General features: G+C 61.0%; 2 protein-coding genes across 4 annotated transcripts; both read left to right on the top strand.

Annotated features, from left to right (window-relative positions):
- Window positions 1-66: 66 nt before the first annotated feature.
- On the top strand, window positions 67-6,490 carry CAMKV (CaM kinase like vesicle associated). 2 transcript variants are annotated; one of them, XM_083796303.1, is made up of 11 exons: window positions 67-241; window positions 2,770-2,878; window positions 3,920-4,051; window positions 4,140-4,214; window positions 4,297-4,435; window positions 4,516-4,636; window positions 5,175-5,250; window positions 5,328-5,464; window positions 5,538-5,616; window positions 5,697-5,784; window positions 5,867-6,490. In XM_083796303.1, the coding sequence occupies exons 2-11, from the start codon at window positions 2,784-2,786 to the stop codon at window positions 6,092-6,094; spliced, it is 1,170 nt and encodes a 389-aa protein (XP_083652429.1). In that variant the 5' UTR covers window positions 67-241; window positions 2,770-2,783; the 3' UTR covers window positions 6,095-6,490. The 2 variants fall into 2 exon arrangements, with proteins under 2 accessions (XP_083652429.1, XP_083652430.1); XM_083796304.1 differs by lacking the exons at window positions 67-241; window positions 2,770-2,878 and adding an exon at window positions 2,901-3,358.
- A 113-nt stretch (window positions 6,491-6,603) lies between these two features.
- TRAIP (TRAF interacting protein) lies at window positions 6,604-24,854 on the top strand. Of its 2 annotated transcripts, XM_083796301.1 has the most exons (16): window positions 6,604-6,831; window positions 6,953-7,010; window positions 7,541-7,624; window positions 11,379-11,418; window positions 13,906-14,033; window positions 16,606-16,700; window positions 17,303-17,416; window positions 18,346-18,433; window positions 19,989-20,078; window positions 20,310-20,398; window positions 20,921-21,076; window positions 21,277-21,325; window positions 21,861-21,986; window positions 22,521-22,571; window positions 23,617-23,744; window positions 23,940-24,854. In XM_083796301.1, the coding sequence occupies exons 1-16, from the start codon at window positions 6,734-6,736 to the stop codon at window positions 24,205-24,207; spliced, it is 1,662 nt and encodes a 553-aa protein (XP_083652427.1). In that variant the 5' UTR covers window positions 6,604-6,733; the 3' UTR covers window positions 24,208-24,854. The 2 variants fall into 2 exon arrangements, with proteins under 2 accessions (XP_083652427.1, XP_083652428.1); XM_083796302.1 differs by having other exon boundaries at window positions 6,608-6,831; window positions 23,617-23,976.
- The last annotated feature ends 80 nt before the right edge of the window (window positions 24,855-24,934 follow it).

The following is a 24,934-nucleotide window of genomic DNA, read 5'->3' as shown; positions in this document are numbered from 1 at the left end:
TGACGTCACGGGAGGGGGCGGGGCGGCAGCCGGAGGGGGGGGGAGGGGAGGGCCCCCCCGCGGTCCCGCCCCCCCCAACTTGCCGCGCCGGGCGCGCGGGGCCGCGCCGCGACGGACCGACGGCTCGGCTCGGCTCGGCTCGGCTCGGCACGGCACCGGCCCGGCTCCGCACGGCGCCCCCCCCCCGAGCGGCGGCGGCCCCGGGCCGCGGCCCCCCCTTTGCGGTCGGAGAGGCGACAAGGTGAGCGCGGCGGCCGCGGCGGGACAGCCCCCGGGGGGGCGGGGGCCGTGCCGAGCCGTGCCCAGCCGAGCCGTGCCCAGCCGCGCGCCGGGGGGGGGGCCGCTGGGGTCGGCCACTTGTTGGCCGGGGGCTGCCGCCCCCCCCCTCGGCCCGGCTTCGTCCCCTCCGCGCCCCCCCCCCCACCCGGCCGCGCCGTGCCCGGCTGCGGGTGCGCCCCGACGGCTGCCCCCGAGCCCCGCCGGGCGCCGCGCCCCGCCGCTCGCCCCCCGGCCCGGCCGCCCCCGCGGGACCCCCGCCCGCTCCTCCGTGCGCCGAGCGCCCCGGCCCCCCCGCGGTTCCCTCCCTCCTCCTTCCCTGCCCTCCCCGCAGCCCCGCTCCCCACTGCGGCAGCGCTCCCCGCTCGCCCCCGGGGAGGCGCTCCCGGCGCTGGGGGGCACCGGGGGCCGGCCCGGGGCGGTGGGCTCGGGACCCCCCCCCGGCACCGGCCGCGTCCCGGCCCGACGCGCTGCCCCCGCGCGCTGCACCCTGGGCTCCCGCTGCCCTCTGCTTTGCTGCACCGGGAACACGGAGGTCTCCCCCCCAGCCCGGCCCCGTTCTGCGCTCTGCTCCGGCACATCCCTCCCGTGGGACGTGGGGCGCAGCGGGGACCCCCCCATAACGCCACCGGGGCAGCCGCAGGTGGAAGCGGGGCCGGAGATGGAGCGGGCCAAGCGGCAGCCCGTGGTCCCCCCGCCGTGGAGCAGAGCCGGGCTTTGGGGGGCTGGGGGAGACGCTGGTGAGGGCTGCGCGGCTGCGTCATCCCTCCGTGCCATCCGCACCCGGCCACCCACTTCCCCGCTATTGTCTTACACCCGCTGTTGCTTCTGCTCCGAAATTAGATGCTTCGCAGTGGGGGGGGGGCAGCTGCGTGCAGGTGCCAGCGCAGCACCCAGCCTCCCCTCCTGCACCCAGGCCTTGCCTGGGTGCCCCTCGCCGTGCGCTCCCCTGCGGGGCACGGTGCACTCGGGCGTGCTGAGCCTCCCCGAGCCAGCCCCGGGGCAGGGGACGGTGGCGGTGCTGAGCCTTGGCAGGATGGGTCCTCGCCAAAGCAGCGGGAACTCGCTTTATGAGTGCAGATGAGCCGAGCACTCGCGGAGGCAGCGACACGACCCTGATACACCATCCCACCTGGGTCCCCTTCGCGGCCAGTCCTGGCACCACGCAGCCTGGCAGCCCTCCCAGCCAGCCAGCCCTGCTGCTGCCAACCTGCAGCCACGCCGCCGGCTGCGGGGACAGCCCTCGTCCCCCTCACCCGGGCACGGCAGGGGCAGCGTCGTTTGGCACGGGGACACGGAGCACAATTCCTGCTGGGATGAGCCGAGCGAGGGCTGGGACGCTTCAGCCGGGGGTTATAGCACGGGCACCACAAGTGCTCTCGCACCTCTGGGCGCTCTGCTCCTCCAGGAACGCCCTGAGCGGGACGGGGACAGCTGCTCTCGCCCAGCGAGGGCTTTCCCGGTGGGATGGCGCCCAGGCGCTGTGCGAGCGGTGAGCACCCACCCTGCGGTGAGCACCCACCCTGCGGGCGCTGCTCATCCACGCGCGGTGGGATGGAGGCAGCGAGCGCAGGGAGGAGCATGCCCGCGCCCCTGCCTCGCTGCGCCTGCATCCTGCCCGCTTTTGGGGTCGCTCACCCCACAGAGCGCCCCGGTGAGCGCCCCGGGTGCCGCAGGCCGGACCCGGGGACAGGGCCGAGCACCCGCGGGTGGGTCGGGTGCCGCCGGGTGCTGCCCGTCCCTGCCCCCTCCGCAGGATGTGCCGCTTTCTGCATCTCCAGCTCCCATTGCCATAGCAACAGGCGCAGCGCTTGGGTACCCGCCGTGCCGGCGCCCGCATCCCGCTCAGCCATCCTGGCCCACCGGGGCGGCGGGCGCTGCCGGCACGGCACAGCAAGGCCGGCACGGCACGGCGTTCGGGGAGGTTCGGGCGATGGGTGCTTCCGGCACCGTGCCGTGTCCCGCTGGGGCTGAGCAGGACGCAGGGAGCCCTTGGGGTCTTGTGAGCCGTCAGAAAATCACAGCGGTTGGAACTTCCTCCCCGTAACGGGGTGGGAAAGGGGAAAAATCCCTTCGTCCCGAGCAGGGTCTGGGTTTGGAGGGGTCCCAGCAGGAAAACCAAGGGCACATGGCTGCTAAAGGGCTGCACGTTTGGCAGCACGCAGCCGGCGATGCCCAGGCTGAAGAAGCATCACCGTGGGGCAGAACCAGGCTGAGAAACAGGAGCCGCTCTGGTCGCCTCCGCTCGCTTCCCCAGCAGGCTGCTCCCGGCTCTGGCTATGGAATAAATTCATTAACAAGCCCGCAGATGGGTGCCGGGGGGGGTGGGCTGGCAGCACAGCCCAGGCAGGGCGGCTGGGTGCTGCAGGGATGGGTGCACGGCGCCGCGCCTTGCCGGGTTTCGCATTAATTAGCGCAGCTCGGGTGGGGCTGGGGCAGGCAGCGGGGCCGGGGCCGGGCCCGGGGCGCTCACTGGCTTTTGTGCCCTTCCAGCACTGGGCCCTGCAATGCCGTTTGGCTGCGTGACGCTGGGGGACAAGAAAGATTATAACCAGCCGTCCGAGGTGACCGACAGATATGACCTGGGCCAGGTCATCAAAACGTGAGTCTGTCCCTCCCGGGCCCCGGGGGTGCCCCTGGGGACCCGAATCCCACGCCGAGGGACAGGGAGTGCAGTGGCTTGGGGCTGGAGGCAGTCAGGGCGCTTTCCCTGTGACAAGTCCCTGTTCCCAGCGGGCGCCCCGAGTTCCTCGCTGCCCGCTCTGAGGACGGAGCTGCTGACGGCGGCGAGGTTCACCTCCGCGGCTGCTCGCTGCAGCCCAGCACCTCTGATAACCCTTCCCTCCCCCCCTGCCAAATATCTGCTGGGATTGCAGCAGTTCTGCAAAGCCGGGGCTCCCCGCGGCACCTCCCGAGAGCAGGGCGTTGCTGCTCCGCCGGCGGTGCAGGAGAGGGGACGCGGATGTCACTTGCGGCGCGAGTTTTCTTGTGGTGCAGAAGGAGAAGCCGTGGGATCCAGCTGCCGACAGAGACCGATGGGACCCCAAAGCACCCAGCAGGGATTTTTTCACTGGGCTCCGAGGTGCTGAGGATGCTTGGCCACGGGGCTGGGCATCTGAGAGCTGGGGACGCCTGGAGGGGCGGTGCTGGGTGGCCGCGGGGACCCTTTTGGCTGCCCGAGCCTGGCTCCGTTCTAAAAGCAGCCCCTCCGTTTGGGTCCTGGCTCCCCTACACCCCTCGAGGGTTTTGGCACAGCCAGGCAGGGCTGGGGGGGTTGGAAAGCCGAGGGCTGAGAGTCCCCGCGGCCCCTGCCTGTGCCAAAGGGCTCAAACACCATTAATAGCAGACTAGGACCGTTTCACTGGCCTCAGGCAGCTGGCGCTTCTCACCTTCTTCCTTCCCAAATGTGGCACTTGAATTAATTCTGAGGCAGGCTGCTGCTGTTCAGCCTCGGTACTGAGGGGTTTGCAGCATCCGTCTGCCCGCGAGTGCTGTGCAGGGACAGGATTAGTCCCACACGGTGCTCAAGGAGCCCCCGTGGCCCTGTGGTGGGGAATGGGCTTTCTTCTTACCTATTTCCCCCCCCCCTTTCCTATTGATTTGGTGATTTGAGATGGATCCCCCCCCCCATGCTGCCTTGCAGGGAGGAGTTCTGCGAAATCTTCCGGGCGAAGGAGAAGACGTCGGGCAAGCTGTACACCTGCAAGAAGTTTCTGAAGCGGGACGGGCGCAAGGTGCGGAAGGCGGCCAAGAACGAGATCATCATCCTCAAAATGTGAGTGCTGGGGCTGGGCAGCTGCCGGGTCGGACCCCACGGCCGGCGGGGGGCACCCACCCACGCCACCGTCCCTTGGGCGCCGCAGGGTGAAGCACCCCAACATCCTGCAGCTGGTGGACGTCTACATCACCCGCAAGGAGTACTTCATCTTCCTGGAGCTGTGAGCGGGGCAGAGGGGCGGCGGGGGGGAGGGCTGCGGCCGTGCCATGGGGCTGCCGGCAGCCTGCTGTCGGCGCCGGCAGGGCCACGGGCCGGGAGGTCTTCGACTGGATCCTGGACCAGGGCTACTACTCGGAGAAGGACACCAGCAACGTCATCCGGCAGGTGCTGGAGGCCGTCGCCTACCTGCACTCGCTCAAGATCGTGCACAGGAACCTCAAGGTGGGTGCCGGCCGCGTGGCAGGGGGGTCCCCGGTGGGCGCAGGCGCACCCGTGGGTGCTGACGTCCCTCGCGCCGGCAGCTGGAGAACCTGGTGTACTACAACCGCCTGAAGAACTCCAAGATCGTCATCAGCGACTTCCACCTGGCCAAGCTGGAGAACGGCCTCATCAAGGAGCCCTGCGGCACCCCCGAGTACCTGGGTGAGGGCGCAGGGGGATGCGTGGGTGTCCCCAGAGGTCTCTGCCCTCCCGGTGGGTCCTTCCCGACCATCCCGGGGGCACCTGGTGGGTCCCCATTGCTCTGGAGACCCATCCTGGGTGCTCCCGGCAGGTCCCTCCTGCTGCTGATGGGTGCTCCCCATGGCTCCCTGCCACTCCCAGCTGCCCTGGGTGCTCCTGGTGGGTTATTCCCGCTGCCCATCGCCCCAAGGACCCATCCTGGGTGCCCCCAGTGTGTCCCTCCTGCTCCCCATCACCCTGAGGACCCATCCCGGGTGCTTCTGGCGGGTCCCTCCTGCTCCCCATCACCCCGAGGACCCATCCTGGGTGCCCCCAGCAGCACCCTCCCACTGCTCCCGGGGCTCTGCAAGCAGCCAGAGGAGCGGATCCGGCCCCGGGCTGCCGAGCACAGGGAGACAGATGGGTGCCCGGGGCTGGTGGTTCCCCCCCCCGGGGGTACGCAGTTGCTGGGCACCCCGGGACAGGACCTGTCCCCCCGCCACCCTCCTGTGCCCCGCAGCTCCGGAGGTGGTGGGGCGGCAGCGGTACGGGCGGCCGGTGGACTGCTGGGCTATCGGCGTCATCATGTACATCCTGTGAGTGCGGGGATGGGGCCGGGGCCGGGGGGCGCGGGGCGGGGGGGTGCTGAGCGCTCCCACACCTCCCCGCGCAGCCTCTCGGGGAACCCCCCGTTCTACGAGGAGGCGGACGAGGATGACTACGAGAACCACGACAAGAACCTCTTCCGCAAAATCCTGGCCGGGGACTACGAGTTCGACCCGCCCTACTGGGACGACATCTCGCAGGCGGGTGAGCCCCGGGGCCGGGGGGGGGCGCGGGGGGAGCACGGGGTCCCCTGGCACTGACACCCCCCTGTCCCCAGCCAAGGAGCTGGTGACGCGGCTGATGGAGGTAGAGCAGGACCAGCGGATCACGGCAGAGGAGGCCATCTCCCACGAGTGGTGAGGGGCCGCAGGGGAATGGGGGGGGGGGGACACATGGGGGCGGTGGGGGCCTCTCACCCCCCCGCGCCTCCCCGCAGGATCTCCGGCAACGCTGCCTCTGATAAGAACATCAAGGACGGCGTCTGCGCCCAGATCGAGAAGAACTTTGCCAGGGCCAAGTGGAAGGTGGGTGGGGGGCGCCCCGAGCCTCGTTCTCCCCTTGGTGTTTGGGGGGGGGGGGGGGTCCTGACGCCCTCTCCCCCCGCAGAAAGCCGTGAGGGTGACCACGCTCATGAAGCGCCTGCGGGCGCCGGAGCAGACGGAGCCCGCCGCCGCCGCCGCTTCCACCGCCGCCGCTTCCACCGCCGCCGCCGCCACGGACGCCGCGGCCCCCCCGGCCCCCCCCACGCCGCCCGCCGCCACCAGCCCGGCCCCCGCCACGTGTAACGGGGACAGCGACGCCGCCGCCGAGGCCCCGCAGGAGCCGAGCGGCTGAGCGGCCCCCCCCTGTACATAGCCCCGGCATGGCCCCCGCGCCCCCCCCGCCTGCGCCCCACTTTTCTACGTGCCCCACGGAGAGCGGGGCAGCGCCCTGCATGGAGCCCGACCCCCCCCCGCCCCCCGCCGCTCTCTCAGTCTGTCCCCCGCCGCCGTCCCCCCCCCCCCCCCCCCCCCGGGGCTGCCCAGAGATACCCCCGGGGCGCCCCCGGGGACGCGGCCGCAGACGCCGGGCCCCGGTGGGACGGGGACCCTCCGGCGGCCCCCCCTCGCCCCACGGCCGCGGGGGGCGGCCCCCCCCGGGCCCCCGCCCCCCGCCCGCTGCATGCCGCGGCCCCGCGGCCCCTGTATCTCTGGCAAATAAAGGCCCCGCCGCGGGCACACTGGGACAGCACCGGCGCCGCTCCCGGGCTCTTTGTGGGGCGGGGGGCGTGAAGGGGCTGGGGGGGGGGCGGGGGCCGCCGGTTGGGGTCAGAGTGCGCGGGGCGGGGCGGGGCGGGGCGGGGCCCCCCGGGTCCCTTCCGGGGCCGGCAGGAAGCGGCGGGCGCGCGGCGGGGTTTGAATCGCGGCGCTCCGCGCGGCGGGGCCGGCAGCGGGGCCGGGGCCCGGTTGGGTGCCGCCCCCCCCGCCCCCCGCCATGCCGATCCGGGCGCACTGCGCCATCTGCTCCGACTTCTTCGACAACGAGCGGGACGTGGCGGCGCTGCCGTGCGGGCACACCTTCCACAGCGCCTGGTGAGCGCCGCTACCGGGGCGCCGGGCACCGCCGGGGGGCGGCGGCGGGGCAGGCCCGGCCCGGCCCGGCCCGGGGGCAGGCCCCGCGCTAACGGGGGGCCCCTCCCGCTTCCTCCCGCAGCCTCGCGCGCTGGTTCGAGGCGGCGCCCAGCCGGACGTGCCCGCAGTGCCGCACGCAGGTAACCGCGGCCTCCCCCCCCGGCACCGGCAGGGCCCCCCCGGTGCCGCCCCCCCGGCCGCAGCCGGGTTCCCGCCGCTCTCCTCCCGCCGAGGCCCCGGCCCGTTCCCCCCCGACTTGTTGATCCCCCCCACCCCGTTCCCTGCTGCCTCTCGCCCCGCCGGGTTGCCACGCAGTCACCGGCGCCTTCTGCCCGCGGGAAGCGGCACGTACTCATGCCTCAGGAGCTGGCAGCGCGTTAGCTCGGCGTCAGCTGCCGGGGCCCGAGCTGCCGGAGAGCAGGCACAAGCCACGAGGGCCCGGATCCTTCTGCTGCAGCTCGGGGGCTCGGCTGGGGCCGTGCTCCCCGCGCCGAGCAGGGGGTGTGCCGCCGTGCTGCCGAGCCGAGGCAGAGCGCCGCCAGCAGTGGTGCTGAGCACGCAGTCTGACGTGCGCCTCGACGGCGCCGTTCTGCCCCTTCGTTTTGTCTCCCACAGCTGTTGTGTTGCCGTGTCTGTGCGGGTCAACCTCTCGGCTCTCTCCTGTGTTTAGGTCAGCAAAAGGCACATCATCAATAAGCTGTTCTTTAACGTTGCCTTGGAGGAGCAGGCAGCACCGGACGCAGAGACCCTACAGGTATTTCCACGGGGTTTTTCTCTCGGGTGGCGCTTCGGGGACTTGGAGGCACGGCTGGGGCTTTGCCAACAGCTGCTCCCTGAGCTGCTGCCCGCTGCGCTGTGCTCGTTGTTCAGACCTCAAGCGCTTCAGTGTCTCCTTGTTCCCACTGTCCATGCTGGTCCTTGCCCAGTCCCAGCCCTGTCACAAGGCAGCCGCCCCGTGGTGGTTTACTTGCCCCTGACCGAGCCCCAGCTGGCAGCACAAGGAAGAGCAGGGAAGCAGAAAAGGCTTCTTACGCTTCTCTCCTTGCCTGGAACCCTGAAGCAGCACCAAATAAGCATCCAACTGCTGCTTCTCCCTCGGATCTCCAAGCCGCCACCAGTGGCTGTGTGGGAACATGGCTGCAGAGCTTCCCGAGAGGCAGAAGGAAGGCGCTGGGCTCAGCGAGCTGCTGCAGGTGCTGGGGCTCAGGCAGGCGTGACTCCTGTTCCCCCCCTGGAAGGAAGGGGCTGTTAGACGGAGCCCTGCCTGCTCGTTTCTGTGCAGGGGGGTTTGTTTGCAGGGGCTTGCAAGGAAGCAGGGCAGGGTGCCAACGCTGGCTTGGTTTCCTGAGAGAAATTAGGAAACGGACTGCCTGAAGCTGCGCCTGCAGGGGCGTGGGCAGTGCTGCTGCTGGCTCCCCGTGGGGGATCCTGGCCAGGGCTGAGGAGCTGGGCGATGTTCTCCGAGTGCCACCCGTGGGTGGAAGGCTCTGCACGAGGAGGGATTGATGCAGAGGGGCTGTTCCATGCTCTCCATCGTTTAATATGGACGAAGCGTGGCTCCGTATGTGGCAGAGTTATCTGTTCCAAAAAAAAGTAACCAGTTGACCTTGGTATAATGGGACGCTTGTACCCTCTTGTGTTTAGAATCAGCATGTGCAGTAATTACCATAATTAGCATTGTCATGGCAACTGCTATATGTATATCGTATGTTTTTAAAATAAAGCAAGCCAGACTATGATGTCAGTAGCACTGTCATTCGCAAAGACCGCAAATAAAGAAACTGAAGCCCAAAGTGTGCGTGCAGAGGAAATGAAAAAGCATCTCTGGGCACTCGAAGCCGTGCGCCCTAGATGCAAAGCAGTGGCTTGGAGCAGGTAAACATTGCCTTTAGGACGCATTCAGATCAGCTCTCCTAAGTGTAAGTAGATGAGTGACTCAGAAATGGTACGACTGGAGAAAAATGCCCTAGAAAAGCTTTCTCTTCTCTCTTACCCCTCCTCCCCAGGGCCTAAGACTGGCTCCCCCAGCCATCCCCACTTTGCAGACCGTGCTGAAGACCTGCTCCCTTGCTCCAGGGCAAGACCGTGGACTCTTCTCGCACAACATCACGATGTGCTACCATCAAGCCTCCTACAAAGTTTGTTTTGTTGTCACCGGAGCAATATGTAGGCCCAAGCTCCCAGCTTCCCTAATGAGGGAGCCGAGATCTCTCTCTAACAGGAAAGGACTAAATATTTGCTGTGCAGATGAGCGCGGTCAGTTTGTAGGGGTACTTGCTGCCCCGTGCACGGCTCTGGGTTGCTCTGTAATCCGTTAGCTCTGTAATCAACCAGAGCTGTATCTGTGCAGCCTGCAGATGTCCTCAAATGAGTCTTTGGCCTCTTGCCATGAAAGAGTTGGGCTGGGGCAAGGGAGCGTGCTTCGGGGAGCTCACAAGCCGCATGCGAAGCTGTGTCGCCTTGGAGAGACAAGGCAGGGATGCTCTTCTGAGAACCGGTGTCATGCACCTGGCTAGGAGTCGTTGGAAGGAACTGCATTGTCGGCTGAAACCCTTTCCTGGGTTTCTGCTTTGCTTCCCACTGCCAGGCATCGGTTTCAGCCGAGGCGCCGAAGGTGACTTGTTTCCCTGGAGGAGCCGCAGGCCACAGGTTGAGTGCTGCGGCATATTTTCTCAGAGCTGAGTCTGTTGTGTTTTGTTTTTTTTTTCCCTCCTGCACTGCTCTTAAAGATGGTCCTCGGTGATCAGAACAGTCTCCATGTGGCTGTTCCAAGAGCAGAAGTGTTAGTTTTGGGGTGTGACACCTCCCCAGGGCTCGTCTGGAACCCGGCACTACCAGTCACTTGTGACCTGGGGAACCAAGAGCCTGTTTTATGAAAGGGACCGGGGGACTTTGTTCAGCCTGGCAAAAAGGAGGCAGGAGGAGGATTCCCGCCTGTACACCTGCTGGGGAAGGAAGAAACCTGGGAGGACGGCTGCCTGTTTGTGGTCAGGTTATACTCATTTGATCCTGCGGCAGCCTTGCCTTGTAATTCAGGTTTGAAGAGAGAGGAGGGCTTGCATCTATCAGGGGAGTGAAAATTGGGAGCAGCCTTTAGGAGCAGCGGTGGAGGATGAGGGATTTCAGATTAAGTTGATGAATGAGGTAATGTTACATAGCTGCCTGCGGTAGCCCAGGATTTCTTTTGCTCTCATGCTAATTAGCACATCTTGTGAGCTCACTAATCGTTCCTGAATAGAACTCGGAGGAAGCTGCTTCAGAACAGTTCCTGCAGCAGAGTTAATTCCACCTCAGCCCTCCGGCTGCTGTCCCTCTGGGGGCAAATCCAAGCCAGCTCTGCTAGGCTTTCCTCGAGTCCCTTCTGCATACCCAGCTTTAGATCCCATCTTCTCCTTCCTGGCTTTGCTGTCGCTAGCAGAGCTTCGCTCTGGACCAGTCAGATCCGCGGCCGCTGCTCCTGCTATTCTCAGCTCAGATTTGCATGTAGCACTCTGGGTTGCACAGATTTGTGCGCTCGGCTTCTGTACTGTGTTGGCATTTTATCGAGGCTTTATTCCACTGCAGTTCCTGCCTGGCTTGTTATGTGCTTTCCTCTGCAGTTCTAACACAGCTTTTTAAGTCATCTTCTGTTGACTCTTGCCTGTATTTTTTTTTTCCTCTCCCTCTCTAATGTGTGAGAGTTACATAAATATGGATGTAAAATACATAGATTTTGCTCGTCTTTATAAACTCTGTATGCTCCCTTTGGCTATTTGCCAGCGCTCGCAGGTCGCATCGCTTCATCTATAATTTAACCTACAAGTATGTGCTCCCTCTCTCCGCTCTTTAATGAAGGTGTTAGAGACGCCTGACCTTCCCCAGACCTTTGGGGTGTCCGGAAGACGTTCCGTGGCACCGTTTGGTACGGACGGGCTTGTCGATGATCTTTTTGTGGCCATTTGGCTTAACTGTTAGCTCATCAGCATCCCAAACTGCAGCGACTTCAGCGTCCGTCCGAACGCTGGCTGGTGCCTCTTGGTTGCGTGCTTCGTCACCTTCTCAGACGTTCGGGTGTGCCTTCAGGTCCCCCACCTGCACGCGGCTCAAGTTCACTCCAGTTCAAAGTGGCTCTCGATCCAGCTAGTCTGGCAGAATCCCTGCCTTATTGCCTTGTTTAGGTAAAACGTTATAAAAATCCTTCCTGTCTGATTTCCCGTGTTTCCCTGAGAGCCTTCCAAAATTATTCAGCTAAAACAAGATGACTGACAGTGTGAGAAACACAAGGTTGACAAGGCTAAGATAAAACTGGGATCTTCTCTTCTCTCCCCGAAGGAAGCCAGTTGGAGGTGCTCTTTTCGTTCCCTGCAATAATACTTGTTTGTAACTTGGGGCTTGCTGTTAATGCGCACTATTCTTAGCACATAGCTGGTGCAAATGTCCTGCTGAGAAACCTCTCAGGTCCTTTAGAGGTATGGTGAAAGCTTCTCCGCAGGCTGTTTCCTAATCGGGCTTTCTGTGCTGTGTTTCAGAATGAACTGGACAAGGCGAAGGCTCAGCTCTCCGCAAAAGGTGAGTTCCAGCTGCCGGCAGGTCCCGGGCTCTGCCCGCCTGAGCTGCTTTGTTCAGGCCCGAGGAACGTGTCTGTGGAGCTTGCCCCTTTCCGAGGCCAGGGGCACGGTGCAGGCTGTGAGTTCTCTCTGGAGCAGCTTCTTCGGAGCTTTTTCCAAGGAGAGACTGCCTGAAGCTTTGCAAAACCTGCGTGCCAGAGCCCGAGCCCGCAGGCTGGCCCAGCTCAACTCTGACTGGGCTGCCCCCTGCAAATTTAGATACATACGTGTAGTTATTTTTGCTCCTCTTATGAAGAGCTACAAAAGCCCAGCACGGCTACGTCTGGAGTAAGCTTGCTGAAAGCAGAGCCTGTGGTCTCATCGCTGGGAAGCTCGCAACTGCTTTTGCTAAAGGCTCGTTCCTGCTAACAGAAAAGGGGGGGGGGTAAAAGTGGTGCCCGAGCAGCAGTGGGAAGGTGTTGGGTTTGTTTGGCTGTTGCAGTGCCACATGTGTCACTTGAAGAGCAGACGGAATTTGGTGTGTGCGCTTCCATTTTTCCCATCTTTAATTTTAGAGGATGTTTGAGGGAGGCAGGAAAAGCAAAAGCCCTGGAGACTTGTCGATGGGTTTTAAGCATCGTCTGTAGGCAGCCTGTCATCAGAACATGAGTCATGAGCAGCGAAAGGAAAATGTCAGTCTGAGTGACAGAAATCCAAAGACATGCTAACAGAAAGGAGAAATCTTTAAAGAATGCTGGGGGCTCACCCACGCCCCGAGTAGTCTTTCCTCTGCCTTTCCTGCGTGCACGAGACAGACGCGAATAGCCAGTAGGTTGAGGATTCGGTCCTCAGCCTGAGAGCAGGATTGGGTGGTCCGCGCGTCGCTATTCTGAGGCCTGTTCTCGTGCTAGCTCAGTGCAGTTTAGTGACTTGGTAGAGAGCCAGATCTTCTGGGGAAGGTGGCTGGGATTCTTGCTAGGATGTTATCCAAGAAAAACTGCTTGAAGGCCTGCTCATCTTCTCGGCTTCTGGTGAGTAGAGGTTCGATCTGACATTCCCCTATCCCGTTCTCTTTTCATGTTGGAAAGCAGCAGCTCGTTCCCACCTCCTGCTTACTTTGCTATGGGCACTCTGCTCTCTGGTGGCTCTTGTGTATAAATTCTTCCCTTAAAGATGTGCTCTGCGCTCCCTGTTGTAGCGTAGCTGTGTAATTGCCAGCTTCTCATCAGCTTGCAAATGGCTCTAGAGGCGTGGAGCTCTGTGCAGCCCCAGCAGGTGAAGTGGGAGGCACTTCGAGTGACTCATTTGAACTCATTCCTGCAGCATAGGGAGGTTCAAATCCTACCATCTGCCTCTGGGCAGCTGGGAAAGGAGGAGGGGGAAGCCCTGACTCTTTTTGGGGATGTGGAGTTCCCGCAAATGCAGCGGAGCATCTCCAGGTTGTGCTGCCTCTGGTGAGGATGGGTTATTCAGCTCAACAGAGACAAAATGCTTTACTAAGAGAAACTTCTTTCCCTAGATGCTTCTCCTAGCATCTGTGTTTCTGCTGGGATACGTTCCTCCTGTTCTTCCCTGGTGGCTCCTTTACTGCCTGGCCCACCAGTGAAGCAGCGCTGCTGGTCGTGCTTCCATGGGGCGCGGTGGCACCATTTGAAACTGGATTGCTGAAAGGAGGAGCGGCCTTTTGGAGAGGCACCGAGAGCCTCCCCACCACTGCCAGCCCGGGGCCACAATGGTTTTGGCAGAGGGGGAAGGTGCTGAACTGTGGGCTTTGCCCCGTTCTCACCAGGGCTGGACGGAGGGGCTGCTGCTTGCCATCGTTGCCCAAGTGCTTCGAGCTTTCCAGCGGTGCTGGCTGTTCTGTGCTTAGCTCTGCCAGCTCCCGGTGGTGCTTGTTGCCCTGGGAGCTGTTCTTCCCTTGTCTCGCCAAAACAAATGGAAATCCAGCATGGTTTTCACCATCTTCTCCACGGTGTTTGGAGGCGTGTGCCTCGTTCTGCGCTGCCTGCACGGGGAGGGGTGCACCTTTGCTGGTGGTGCTGTGGGGAGGGCAGGGGATGTCACGGTGATGCCGCAGGGTCCCCGTGCGTTCAGGACGGCCGTCTGCACATCCCACAGGGCTCGCCTGTGCCAGGCTCCATGTGAAGGGAACGGGCTTGGCTCTGCAGCTTGGTGTGACTCCAGAGAACAGTTCTCCTGTGCTCACCTGCCTGGGAGAGCATGCAAGAGTTAAGATGCATCAGCTTAATGCTAGCAGGGCTGGCACTGGAAAGCTATTAAAGGGAACTTGTTATCTTTACTGAAGAAAATCTCGAAGCCTGCTGGCACTGGGAGAAGCAATTGCTCAGTACAAACCCCGGTGCAGACAGCTTTTAGGGAAATGGCTCTCTACAGGAATGGCCAGCTCCTAGCAGCCTGCAGCAGCGTCTGTTGTGCTGCCGCTGTTGTTTGTGGGGCTGCTCACGTCTGGGTTTCTGGCCCGTGACCTTTGTGTTTTCCCTTTTTCTAGAGAAAGAAAAGCGAGAATGCCAGGCCATCGTGGATGGGCTGCGGGACACTCTCGATGTGCGCAATGCCACCATAGAGTCACTCCAGAAGGTGCTGGGAGAGACAGAGATGCTGTGTTCCTCTCTCAAGGTACCTTTCCCATCCCATCCTGGCAGTACGTTGGCTCTAGCCCTTGCACAAGCACTGCTAATTTCGTTCAGGTTCTCCCCGGGCTGTGACAATGCAGACACGTGGCTCTGTGCCGCTGGGAGTTTGGGGCTGGAGGGGTGGCCGGGGCTGAGGGGCCACCAGCCCAGCCTGGGGAGTGTTGGCTGAGCCCAGCAGCTGAAGCAGCAGTGCCGATCGTACAGGTATCAGCAGGAACAGTGTGGGAACCGGCCCCAGCGCCCCGCTGCAGAAGCGCCGGCTCCCTGCGGTAGAATGTTCTTTGTAAATGGGTTTCGGTCAGGCGGGATTCAAGGAAAATTAGTTTCTTAGTTTGATTGGAGGAGAAATCAAACCAAAATATATGGAGGGGGAGTTGCGAGCTTCAGCTGAGTGGGATTTGATCCAGCTAACTCTCCTGTCTCTGCTCTGTTGCCAGGGCTTTCCTTCGGTTAGGTTAGTAATGTGTGAAGTCCAGGGATCAAACATTCCTGTTGTGCTTCAGCGTGCAGTGACTCAGTGTGTAGTCACGCAGTGTGCATAAACAGCGAGTGGAAGGGGAGTAAGAGCAAGAAGCACTTCGCTGGGATGCCTGGGGGTGAGCAGGGGGACTTTGCCTTGGCAGCGGGGCGGGCTGGGCCGCCTGCTGTGTGCTGGAGGTGAGGGGGGGTTGGGAGCAGTGGGCTGAAAGGGGGAGTAGAGGTGAACTGCACCTCTCTGCTCTCTGCCCCTTGGGTCTAACCCTAAATTGCATCACGTTCCTTGACCTGCCAGGCCACGCAGCCGGGGCGAGCTTGCAGATGGGGCGTGTGGTTGTGTTCCTCCATGCCTCCCGCAGAGCAGCTGGGCTCTTCCTGGAGGAGCCACCTGAGGTCTGCACAGCATTAGCAGCAAGATGTTGTCGCAGGGCAGGAGATCTACAGAAAGGAATTAACGCCACGCAGGCCTTGCTGTTGGCCAGCACAAGGTTTTGGTGTTGTTTTTTTGACTGACCATGGGATTAGATCCAATCTGCTTGGGTGTAACAGCAACCCGGGTCTGGGTCATGCCCAAGATGCTCTTGGGATCCTGGGTATACCAGTGGCAGGATAGTACTGAAGCTTCCTAATCCTGTAAAACAAACAAACAAAAAAAACACTCTTGTGACAGTGGAAGCTGGTGCTTGGTGCTCAACTCAAGAGTTTGCTTGGCTTTCCTGCCGGGTGCCTCAGGAGGAGGCTCTGGGGTTACCTTACCTGTTGCAAAACCCTCTGAGTATGCTCACATTCTTTTAGTGAAAGCTGGGCAGGGCACAAGGATGAGGGACCTGAGGGTAACCTCTTCCGTGGTGTACGGGGTTTCCCATCTGAACGCCAAGCAAAGTTTTGTACTGCATCACTTCAAGATTAAAGCAGTAAACTTCCGCAGTGAAGACACAGGCTTAACTAGCTGTGAGGCAGGTCGAGCCCCCAGACTGTGAGCCAGTCCTGTCTTCTGCTGGCACTGCCAGCTGCTGCTGGACCTTGGCGTGACAGTTTGCTGCTGTCTCAGCCTGTGTGAGGCTGGGGACCCTGCTCCAACCCGGCCCGAAGCTCTGCTCTGGGGGCCTGGAGTGTGGGGTGCTGTGGTCAGGACCAGCCAGAGGTGGGCTCTGCTTAAAGCAAGGTGTGAGCCTGCACCTCCGCAGCGCCCCGGTACTGTCACGGCTGCTTGGCTGCTGTGGCAGAACGCGGATAAAAGCTTTGAACTCCTCCTTGCCACGCAGCTCAGCATTAGAACTCGAGAGGTGATGGTCTTCGGCCAGGCCTCTCTCTGGAGTCAGCAGCGGGCTGAAGCCAGGCTCAGAGCCTTTTTTTTTTTTTTTGAAGCTGCTGCACGAGGTGCCAAGGAACATGCAAACTTAGACAACACAGATGCATTGAAGTGGTGTGAATTCAGGCCAGCTTTCCCACGTCCTCTGCCAAACTGCAGATCTCTGTTTTCTTAGCTCAGCTGAAGTTCGCTGCTGCTGCTGCCTGCTGCTGGAGAGCAGAGAGAGGTGCTGGCTGCAAGAGATGTTGCAGCCTCCCCAGGCGGGTGAGAGAAGCACCCAGGTGGGTGGCTGGTTTGGCTGAGATCTGCCAGGAGAGACCACGCAGCGTTCCTAGTTATGCTTTAAGCAGCTAATAGCAAGGAAAACTCGGAGGCTAAAGCGAAAGGCTTAGCTGGGTAGGGAGCAGAATGCAGTAGCAAGATTTGCTTGCTTTGGACTCCTTTGCTTTTGAAAAACAAATTGTCGCTGTGGACAGGGTGCTGCCCACCCCACAAATCCTCATAGCAAGAAAGAAGGATCCAAAGCAGCTTCAGCGTCAGACTCCTCTCACGATTAGCACTCGGACCCTGCTGGGTTTGCGAGAAGCAGAGGTAGGGGTGCAGCAGGGGGGGAGATAAACTCTCCGTAATCCTGGGCTGCTGAGGTGGTGATAGCATTAAGAGCCAATATACGCTCCCAGCTGCCCGCAGTGCGCATAAGCCAGGATGTTTCTCTAACAATCCCTGGAGCCCTCCTGACGGTCTGCGTGCGCTCGCTTCTCTGCAGAAACAGATGAAATTCCTGGAGCAGCAGCAGGAGGATAACAGAAGTTCAAAGGAGGAGGCCCGCCGTCTGCGAAACAAGCTGAAAACCATGGAGCGGTGAGATCCTGGGCCTCCCAGGCTGGGCCGCACGCCTCCCCCCTTCTCCAGGAGGGAGGGAGAGGTCCTCCTGTGCTTGCTGCGACAGCCAGACCCCCACGCTGAGATTGCTGCTTCTCCTTACCCCGTAAGGCTGGAAAGTGCTGCATTAGCAGGTTCTGCCTGTCTGTGCTCTTGCCCCTGCTTCCTTTCCAGGCAGCTGCTCTCCCTAAATAGCAGCAGGGCATGATGCTGTGTTCAGAATGGCCTCATCTCTAGTCCTCTGAGCATGGCTGTGTGCTGCTGCCGTTATTGGAGAGGCTGTTGGGGCAGAGCCCAAATCCCAGCCCTGGAATACAGTTAGCTGCACGGATTTGGGGCCCAAAAGCTGCTCCGTCAGCCCCGTGTGCAGCACGTGTGTACAGCTGCCCCTTCTCTAGCCAGTCCACGTAGTGCTAGCAAAACGCCCTGCCTGCAGCGGGGCACTTGCATCTCTTTGCCACCTCTACGTTCAGGAGCTCAGGCTGTGGGAGCTCCGTGGGGGAAGCAGGGCTGCGATCTCCTTCCCAGCTCTGTTCGTGACTCATGAGATGAGGGTACGTTTTCTTAAATTTTTTATGCAGGATTGAACTGTTGCTTCAGAGCCAGCGCCCCGAAGTGGAGGAGATGATCCGAGAGATGGGAGTTGGGCAGGCAGCAGTGGAGCAGCTTGCGGTCTACTGCGTCTCGCTGAAGAAGTGAGTATTACAGGCTGCTTGTGCTGTCCTGGGTGTGCAGGGGGAGAACCCTCTGCTGAGCGCCAGCAGACACACAGGCTCTGCAGGGCTCTTGCTGCCTGTTCGGGCTTCCGCTGGGTTTTGACTGACAGATCCTGGGGACCTAGATCGCAGCCTGTCACACCGAACCGTTGGTGTTGTCACTGTAGTGACACGTGTGTCACCATGGGAACTGTCTCCGGAGCTGTCAGTGCACCTCTGTGGTGATTATCATTCCCTCAGTTCTCTCTCGTGCCTGGGGGGGAAATGAGTGGCTGAGGGGCTCCAGGTTGCACTCTCTGCTGCGCTGCGCCATGCAGCTGTGGCCTCAAGTGCTCCGTGCATGCCGTGCTCTGGCAAGTGGGACCCGCGGTGCTGCCATTCCCTACCTGGAAATCCATCTGGTCCTGCTGGGCAAAACCACGGCTTCTTTGGGTCCATTCTGATGGCAGCTGAATAATTGCAGCTTTGACACAAAGCTGTAATGAGGCGAGTGTCCCCGTGGTGTAATTGGAAATGAATGCGCGTGGCCAATAGTGTAATGCCTCTGAAAAGTCACTTAAAGGAAAGTCCTCTATTTGCTGCCAGCATGGAGGCTGCTCTGTTGGCTGTCTGTCTCTTCCAACAGCTGAAATGTTGCTGGATCTGGTTTCCATTTGTTCATGAATCCTGTGCGTGCCCTCTCCTCAGGCATGGCATCCCCCGCAGCCTCCTCCCTCCCCGTTTTGAGGCCGTGTATTTGACACGCTGCTGGTCAGTGTCGATATGCTCAGCTCTGTTCCCTAAAGGACTTTGTGTCCTGGGCTTTCTCCAGTGGTTCTGCAGTTGCAGAACTTCAGAATAATGGTCTCTGAGAAGTTCTGTCTCAGTCTTCATGCAAACACAGCACGACTCTTCTGGTCTCTTTTCAGGGAATATGAGAACTTGAAGGAGGCTCGGAAGGTATCCAGCGAGATGACAGAGAAGCTGAAGAAGGAGCTGTTTTCGGCCAACAGCAAGGTAAAGGGGGAGAGTGTGAGAGTCATGAGGGTGACACCTGGTCTGTAGCTCCCTCCCAGTAACGGTGGTCCAAGCCCCGTGCAGTGACCCCTTCCTGCGCTGGGTTAGAGGTACAGTTGGCATGGAAGTGTCAGGCTGGGGTTTCTGGGTCAGGGCGTGATGCCGTGGTGTGCAAACACAGGCTGTTATCAGCACCATCGTCTATGGGGACATCAGCAGGGCAGCGTGTGCAGAGCCAGCCGGAGCTTGGCAGGGGGCCTGGCCTGGAAGGCAGCAGCACGCGGGGGTTTGCCGCTTCCCCCGGGCTCCAGCAGCAGTGCTGCCTCTGTCCTGCAGCACCGAGCACCAGTTTGTTCAGCCACCAGCTCCTTGTGCTGCAGCATCAGGGCCCTAGGAAGGGTGGGGAGGAGGTCTGAGCCAGCACCGGCCACGCAGAGCGTAGCCCTGGCTCGGCACAACCCCCGTGAACCCCCCGCTGGACTGGGCTGAAGCAGGCTGGCCGGGGCTCCTGCGTGGTGCTGGGTCCAGGCAGGAGAGGTTCCCAAAATTTAAGGACACACACGTGGCTTGCACAGAGCCTCCCTGGGCTGGTGCTGCTCTGAGCTGAGCTGGCACAGAGCTCGGCGCTGCAGATATGCCCCTTATTGCTGTGCTGCCCCTGTTCCAGGCCTGGCTGGGCTCTGTTAGCCCAGGCCAGGAATCCCTGCGTCGGTTTTGGTAGCACGTCCCCTTGAAAAGCTCGTGTGTAGCCCTGCTCTCCAAGGCGCAGGTGTTCCCTGGGGTGCACCCAAGTCCAAGCTCACAAAGTGAGAGACTGTGGGTGGATTTGGCCTATTTTTGTTCCCCAGACATAGCTGTTGTGGTCCCATCAAACTGAGAAGAAGGTTCTTGGATTGCTGAGCTGCTCCCCAAGCGAGTTAACCCCTTAACGTGAGGCGCTGCTGCTGTCGTCGGTCTGTTTCTGGCTGAGTCTGTGCCAAAGTGCAGTTGCTTTCTTGGGTCAAGAAGATGCGAGTCAGTGTGCTTCGGGGCTTGGCTGCCAGCGAGCTGACTGTGCTGGCGCTTCGTGGGCTGGCCCAGATCCTGACCCCACTTCCAGTCCTTTGTTGTGGTGCCAGCCCACCTCTCAACCCCCGGCTCCTGGCGTGCCCTCCTGTTGAATCAGGCTTGTCCGTGTGCCAGTACTGCTGATGCACAGCCATCGTCCGGCCTGTGGCTGGTAATTCTGGGATCCGGTGCGTGCAAAGCCCTGCAGGAATTCAGACTGGAGCCACCAAGTGTTAAAACGTGGAAAAGCTGTCACCACCAGCAGAGTGCTATGGGAAGGCTTATGCTGGGCACGCAGCCCTGGAGATCCCTCTGCAGGCAGCCTTAGGAAATGAGCAGGCGCTGGATTGTTCTGATGTAGGAGAGCCTGGTCAGAGGTTGGCACTGGAAAACCAAGCCTTAAAGCGAGGAACAGGAGCACCTGCCGCAGAGCGTCCTGCGCTGCCGGGGACCTGCCGTCTCCCTCACCTGCGTGTTGTGACCGGTGTTGTTTTGTTGTGTTCTGCAGCTGCAGAGAACCACTTCAGACTTGGAGAAGACAAAGGAGGAGTTAAAAAGCACCCAGAAGGACTTGAAGAATGCAGACAAGGAGATTTTGGTGAGAACATTGTTCTTTAGGCTGCAGTAACTGGCAGCTGGCCATGGCCTGCAGCTGCAAAGCCAGGAGTTGCGCTGGCTTTTGCTCAGGGGCTAGGTTACCCAGCCCGTCTTACCCCTTATCTGCTCCACCTCTGATCTCCTCCCAGTGCTGATTTATGGATGAGGGGCTGCTAGTATCTGCTCCTAAATCTTCCCTTATCTCACTGTCTGCTTTCCCTCCTCCCTCCAGAGTTTGAAGAAGAAGATAGACATCCTGCAGGATACTCTGAAAGTGCCATCTGTAACCAGAGAGACGCTCAGCCGACTGGTCTTTGAAAGGTCAGTGAAGTTCATCCTCAGATACGGGCCAAGGATGGCATTTCCCCTGCCAGGGAGATATCCCCAAAGCTGCTGTCTCAGAGTTGGCCTTCCAGCAAGCACGCCCTGCTGTACAGGGACCTGAGATCTTTGTCACACAGAGGAGTCCAGACCGATTGAGGCTCGGCCTGAAAATTGCATCCTTTACATTTTATCACGCCCTTTCTTTCTGGCAGTGAGTGCTCTTACCCCAGTACGGCAAACTAGGCAGTGTACGCTGAGCATCAGCGGGCCAGCGTGCTTCCCTGGGCTCAGGGTGCTGCTGCTGTGAGCACAGGCCATCAGAAGTCAAACAGCACTTTGGGACGTTGACTATAAAGTCTGGGGTTCGGGCTCTCCTTTTTGGGACTTGTAAGTAGAACGGGGTTTGGATCCTGGTCCTGCTGCTGTCGTGCAACTACACAGGGTAGCTCGTAGCTGTGTCTCCCTCTTGTCTGCTGCGCGGCAGCCTCCTGATGGCTGCTGCTCTGCATGGCCTTGCAGCCCTGCTCCCGTGGAACTGCGGCACCCGAAGCTCCACCGCCCGGCCCACAGCGATGAGATCAATCTAGATGCCACTTTTGATGTGGACACCCCTGAAAATCAGCCCTGCAAATCTCTCTTCAGCCCTGCAAAAAGGCAGAAGTTGGATAAAAAGCCGTGAGTTTTCCCTCCTCTTCCTGCTTCTAAAGGAGATCAAAGTCTCGCTGCTTTGGAAGGTGCTGTGTGAGATCAGATAGCTCTCCAGCTGCCTGATGTCGCACTGCAAGTTTTGTCATCGTTTGCTTGGCCTTGTCTGTCCTTGCCAGCTCCGCTTGAACAATGAATCTCTGCTGATTTGTTCCTCGTGCTTCTTACAGGCCTCCTGTGGTAAATCTGGCAAAGAAAGTTCTGAAGGAAACAGTGGAGGTAAATGGACTGATCTTGTTTTCTGTATCACCTCTTCGATTCTGCTGTTAATGGGCTTGAGATAAAGGCCCCGTTTTCCTACGCAGGAGATGCGCTCACCAGAGACTAGCCCATCTGCAGAGCCACAGCACGCACTTCAAAGTGCTTTGCTCGGCTGTCTCCTAGAAACACCGTATTGCTGTCGCAAAGACCTGGAATCGGGCAGGAGGGGGAGGGTGGGGACACACGCACTTCTTGCTGGTTGTCCTGCCTCAGATGCGCTTAGCAAATGCGCAACGTGGCTCTGATCACAACAGCCACGGGGTCAGCTGGGGGGCTCTTTGCCCAAGCTCGTGGGGCACAACGTCCTGCCTCCCAGGCACTGCTCCAAACGAGCCCCCGTGGGAGGTGTGGAGCTTCTGTTCTTTGGCCTGACGTGGTATGGGTGTGCCTGTTACCCGAAGTAGCTGCCTGCATTGTCAGTGCTGCCTGTGTGTGGACTAAATTCAGCAGATCGTGCTGGTTAAAGGGCTTCTCTCATTATTTTGTGGGACAGAACTGGGCAGATGATCTGGAGGATGAGACTCTTAAAGGGCTCCTGCCAGCATTCATCAGGAACTCTGTTCTCTCCAAGAAGCAGACGCCGGGTAGCTTGCTGGGTCCCCACAAGAACACAGGCACGGTGAGTATGACCGTCCAGCAGGCGAGCTTGTCAGGGGCTGGCACTGCACACCTCTGTCCTGAGGCTACCCTACACGAAGAAGCAAATGTGGCTTCTACCTTGCTGCATTCAGTGTGGGGAAAATAAATCTTGGAGCATGACCTGGCAGCCTCCCAGTCCTGCAGAGCTCCAGGGATGACAGATGGTCACTCCCTACATGGCAGCGGATTAAATGGCCTTCCACATCCCATTCTCCCATCTCCTTGGAGCTGTGGGTATTTTCTTTGAATGACTCAGTCCCGGTGACAAAATCCTAAGCCTTGCAGCAACCTGGAAGGCTCAGTTTCCTTCAGGAAGGTACCCAAACTTCTCTAAGGGGCTGCCTTTTCCCAAAGGTAAGGGCTTAGCACAAGTACGGAGCGTCCTGAGCGTTTGCAGGTGCTTGTAACCTCCCCAGAACATGCGGCCTGCGAGGCTCCCCCTTCTGTTATTCAAGACAAGAAGTAGCCACGGCTCCGTGCTGCTGTTCCAGTCACGTTTATTTCTCCCTCCTAGGTGAGGATGGGCTACGACGGCTTGGGAGGCAGAACAAAATTCATACAGCCTGTATCCTTCCGTGTGGCAGTAGTGACGCTGTGGGGGACCTCTTTTGTTCCTCCTGTCTCAGCCAGCCCGGTCGACTGGTGCAGGACTCCCCGGTTAGAGGCTGGGACCCTCAAGGAACCATCAAATTTCTCTGCACCTGACCGAACGTGCCTGAACTCAGCAAAGGCATCCAGGCCTTGAACTCGCCATGAATGTTACGGGGGAAATGTTTGTTTGGAAGGACACAGCAGCCAGAAATCAGAATGGTTTGCAGGGGCTGCCTGTGCCCTTGTGATCTCTGAGCTGCTGCTTAGTGCAGCCTCTCCCTGCCTGTGTGCCCGTGCAGCTAAAGCCCTCGTTCCTGCGGGACACTGCTGTGGGTGCCTGGAGGCCTTGGGCTGCTGGCGGAGGAGAGCTCGTTGTTCTAAACCGAAGTGCTCCGGGGGCGCTGGTTTGTGTAACCCTGCAGCTCTGTTAGCACGGAGCATGCATCTTCCTGTGCCGCAAGTAGCGGCTGGTCAGGACCTCTTACAGCTCAACCATGTCTGGGTTTTGCTGCTTTTTGTCTCCGAAAATGTGTGTGATGGGGGTTAGAGGCCTTGTTACTCTAAGGGCTCTGCCCTTGGAGCTGCTCCGTGCCCTGGGAGGCTGCAGGTGCTGTCACTTTCCCTGCCCGGTGTCTCAGCCGTGATATGTGGGCTGGTCACGTTTAAGTACTGCTTGTGTGCTAGGGCGTAGCGTGGGCGTGGGAAGTGCCTTGCTTCGTGGGACAGAAGTGTGCCTGAACTTTGCTCCTGCGGACAGGGGGCGGCAGAATCCAGCCTGCCCAGCAGGGGGCTTCTCTTAGAATAGAACAGCTCAGTTGGACTTCATCTCCGACTGCCTGACCTCTTCAGGGGTAACCAAAAGGTAAAGCACATTAATGAGGGTGTTTTCCAAGTGCTTTTGGGATGCACATCCAGGGCTGGCTCCCAGGTCTGTGGCTCAAGCTAGCCTGGAGCAGGTACCAGCTTCCTTCTGTCCCCGGGGCCTTGGTCTGTACTTTCCTTGACAGTTTTACCCTCAGACAAACCCTGCAGAACTCCGTCCCTGTGCAGTGAAGAGCAAGAAGAAGAACGTCTCCAGGCCTGTGTCTGCAGCTTCCTCCGCATCCTCCTCCAGCAGCAGCCAGGCCCGACTGGACGGCTTCCTGCAGTGAGCACCGCGGGGCGGCTCGGTGGGCAGCCGCAGGGCAGAGGGCACTCACCCGGGGCCCGGCACGAAGCTGAGCGCGGTCCCTGCTGCGTGGTGGGCGAGAGGAGCTGCCAGCAGGAGGCCAGCGCCCTGCCTCATGCTCAGACTGACTCAGCCCCCATTTTTTTACCCTTCCTTTCTCCCATTTTCATGCAGAATAAACGGGTTTTTCCCATCTTCTGGCCTGCTCAGAGCTCTGCCGTTGCCACCACCGCTGTTGAGTTCATGGACTTCAGGCAGAGCTGCGCTGGGGGTGCCGCTGCAAGCTGAGGATGCAGGGCGGGGGTCCAAGGCACCCCTTGGTGTCCCCCCGGCTCCAGGCGCTCTGTGTCTCTGTGATCTCCTTCCGTCTTGGGCCACCTGTGGCATGCTAGGCACCAATCCCGTCGGGGCTGAGCACAGGGAGGCAGGACGCGGCCCCTGAACCGCTGCGGTGGGGAGGCGGGTGCTGGGGGGAGCCCCTGCCCCCCGTGGGCACAGGCAGGCGGTGTGCTGAGGGGCTGCTGCTCCGGTGGTGCCCCTGCCGGTGGCTGCCTTTACCTCGTGTTGGGTTTTGAGGTCGGAGGGCGGCAGCTCGTCCCCGGGGAGCTGCCCGCCTCCTGCTGTCACCACAGGGGCTGTGACGTCACACGTGTGCCCAGGGGCCAGGCTGGCTGTGACCCCACGGGCAGCCTCTGACCTCACAGGAAGCTGCGTGCTCAGGGCCCGCCAGGAAATGACCTCAGGGGGCAGCAGGGTGCTCATTGGTCAGCAGGGAGTGATGTCCTAGGGCTGCCCGTGATGTCATGGGGAGGAGGATGCTCATTGGTCGGCAGAGCGGGGGAGCAGGGCCGCCATTGGCCGCCAGGCGGGAGCGCTGGGGCAGCCCGTGACCTCATGGGGAGCGGGGCGCCGATTGGCTGGCAACCCGTGACCTCAAACGGGACGGCAGAGCCCATTGGCTGCCGCGCCGCGACGCCCTGGGGCAGCGCCCGGCTCGGTAGCGGAGGCGGCTGCCGATTGGGCCGCGGCCTGTGACGTCCCCGTGACCTCACGGGGCGCAGCGGGCGCTGATTGGTCGCCGGCGCGTAACCTCACGGCGGAGCGCGCGCTCGTTGGCCGCCGGCGCGTGACCTCACGGGCGGGCTCCGGCGGACGCCGATTGGCCGCCG

This window comes from Anser anser (assembly GCF_964211835.1).
Source record: "Anser anser genome assembly, chromosome: 12".
NCBI classification, from domain to species: Eukaryota; Metazoa; Chordata; class Aves; order Anseriformes; family Anatidae; genus Anser; species Anser anser.
The sequence above is the reverse complement of the archived record's forward strand: the minus strand, read 5'-3'. Positions and strand labels throughout refer to the sequence as shown.

What these genes read in the sequence shown, in the direction of transcription:
- CAMKV (XM_083796303.1), top strand. Translation starts at nt 2,784, where the DNA reads ATGCCGTTTGGCTGCGTGACGCTGGGGGACAAGAAAGATTATAACCAG. An exon ending in TACTTCATCTTCCTGGAGCT is followed by an intron (nt 4,215 to 4,296) that starts GTGAGCGGGGCA and finishes CGGCGCCGGCAG; the next exon opens with GGCCACGGGCCGGGAGGTCT. An exon ending in TTGCCAGGGCCAAGTGGAAG is followed by an intron (nt 5,785 to 5,866) that starts GTGGGTGGGGGG and finishes CTCCCCCCGCAG; the next exon opens with AAAGCCGTGAGGGTGACCAC.
- TRAIP (XM_083796301.1), top strand. Translation starts at nt 6,734, where the DNA reads ATGCCGATCCGGGCGCACTGCGCCATCTGCTCCGACTTCTTCGACAAC. An exon ending in AGCCGACTGGTCTTTGAAAG is followed by an intron (nt 20,399 to 20,920) that starts GTCAGTGAAGTT and finishes ATGGCCTTGCAG; the next exon opens with CCCTGCTCCCGTGGAACTGC. An exon ending in GAACAAAATTCATACAGCCT is followed by an intron (nt 22,572 to 23,616) that starts GTATCCTTCCGT and finishes TTTTACCCTCAG; the next exon opens with ACAAACCCTGCAGAACTCCG.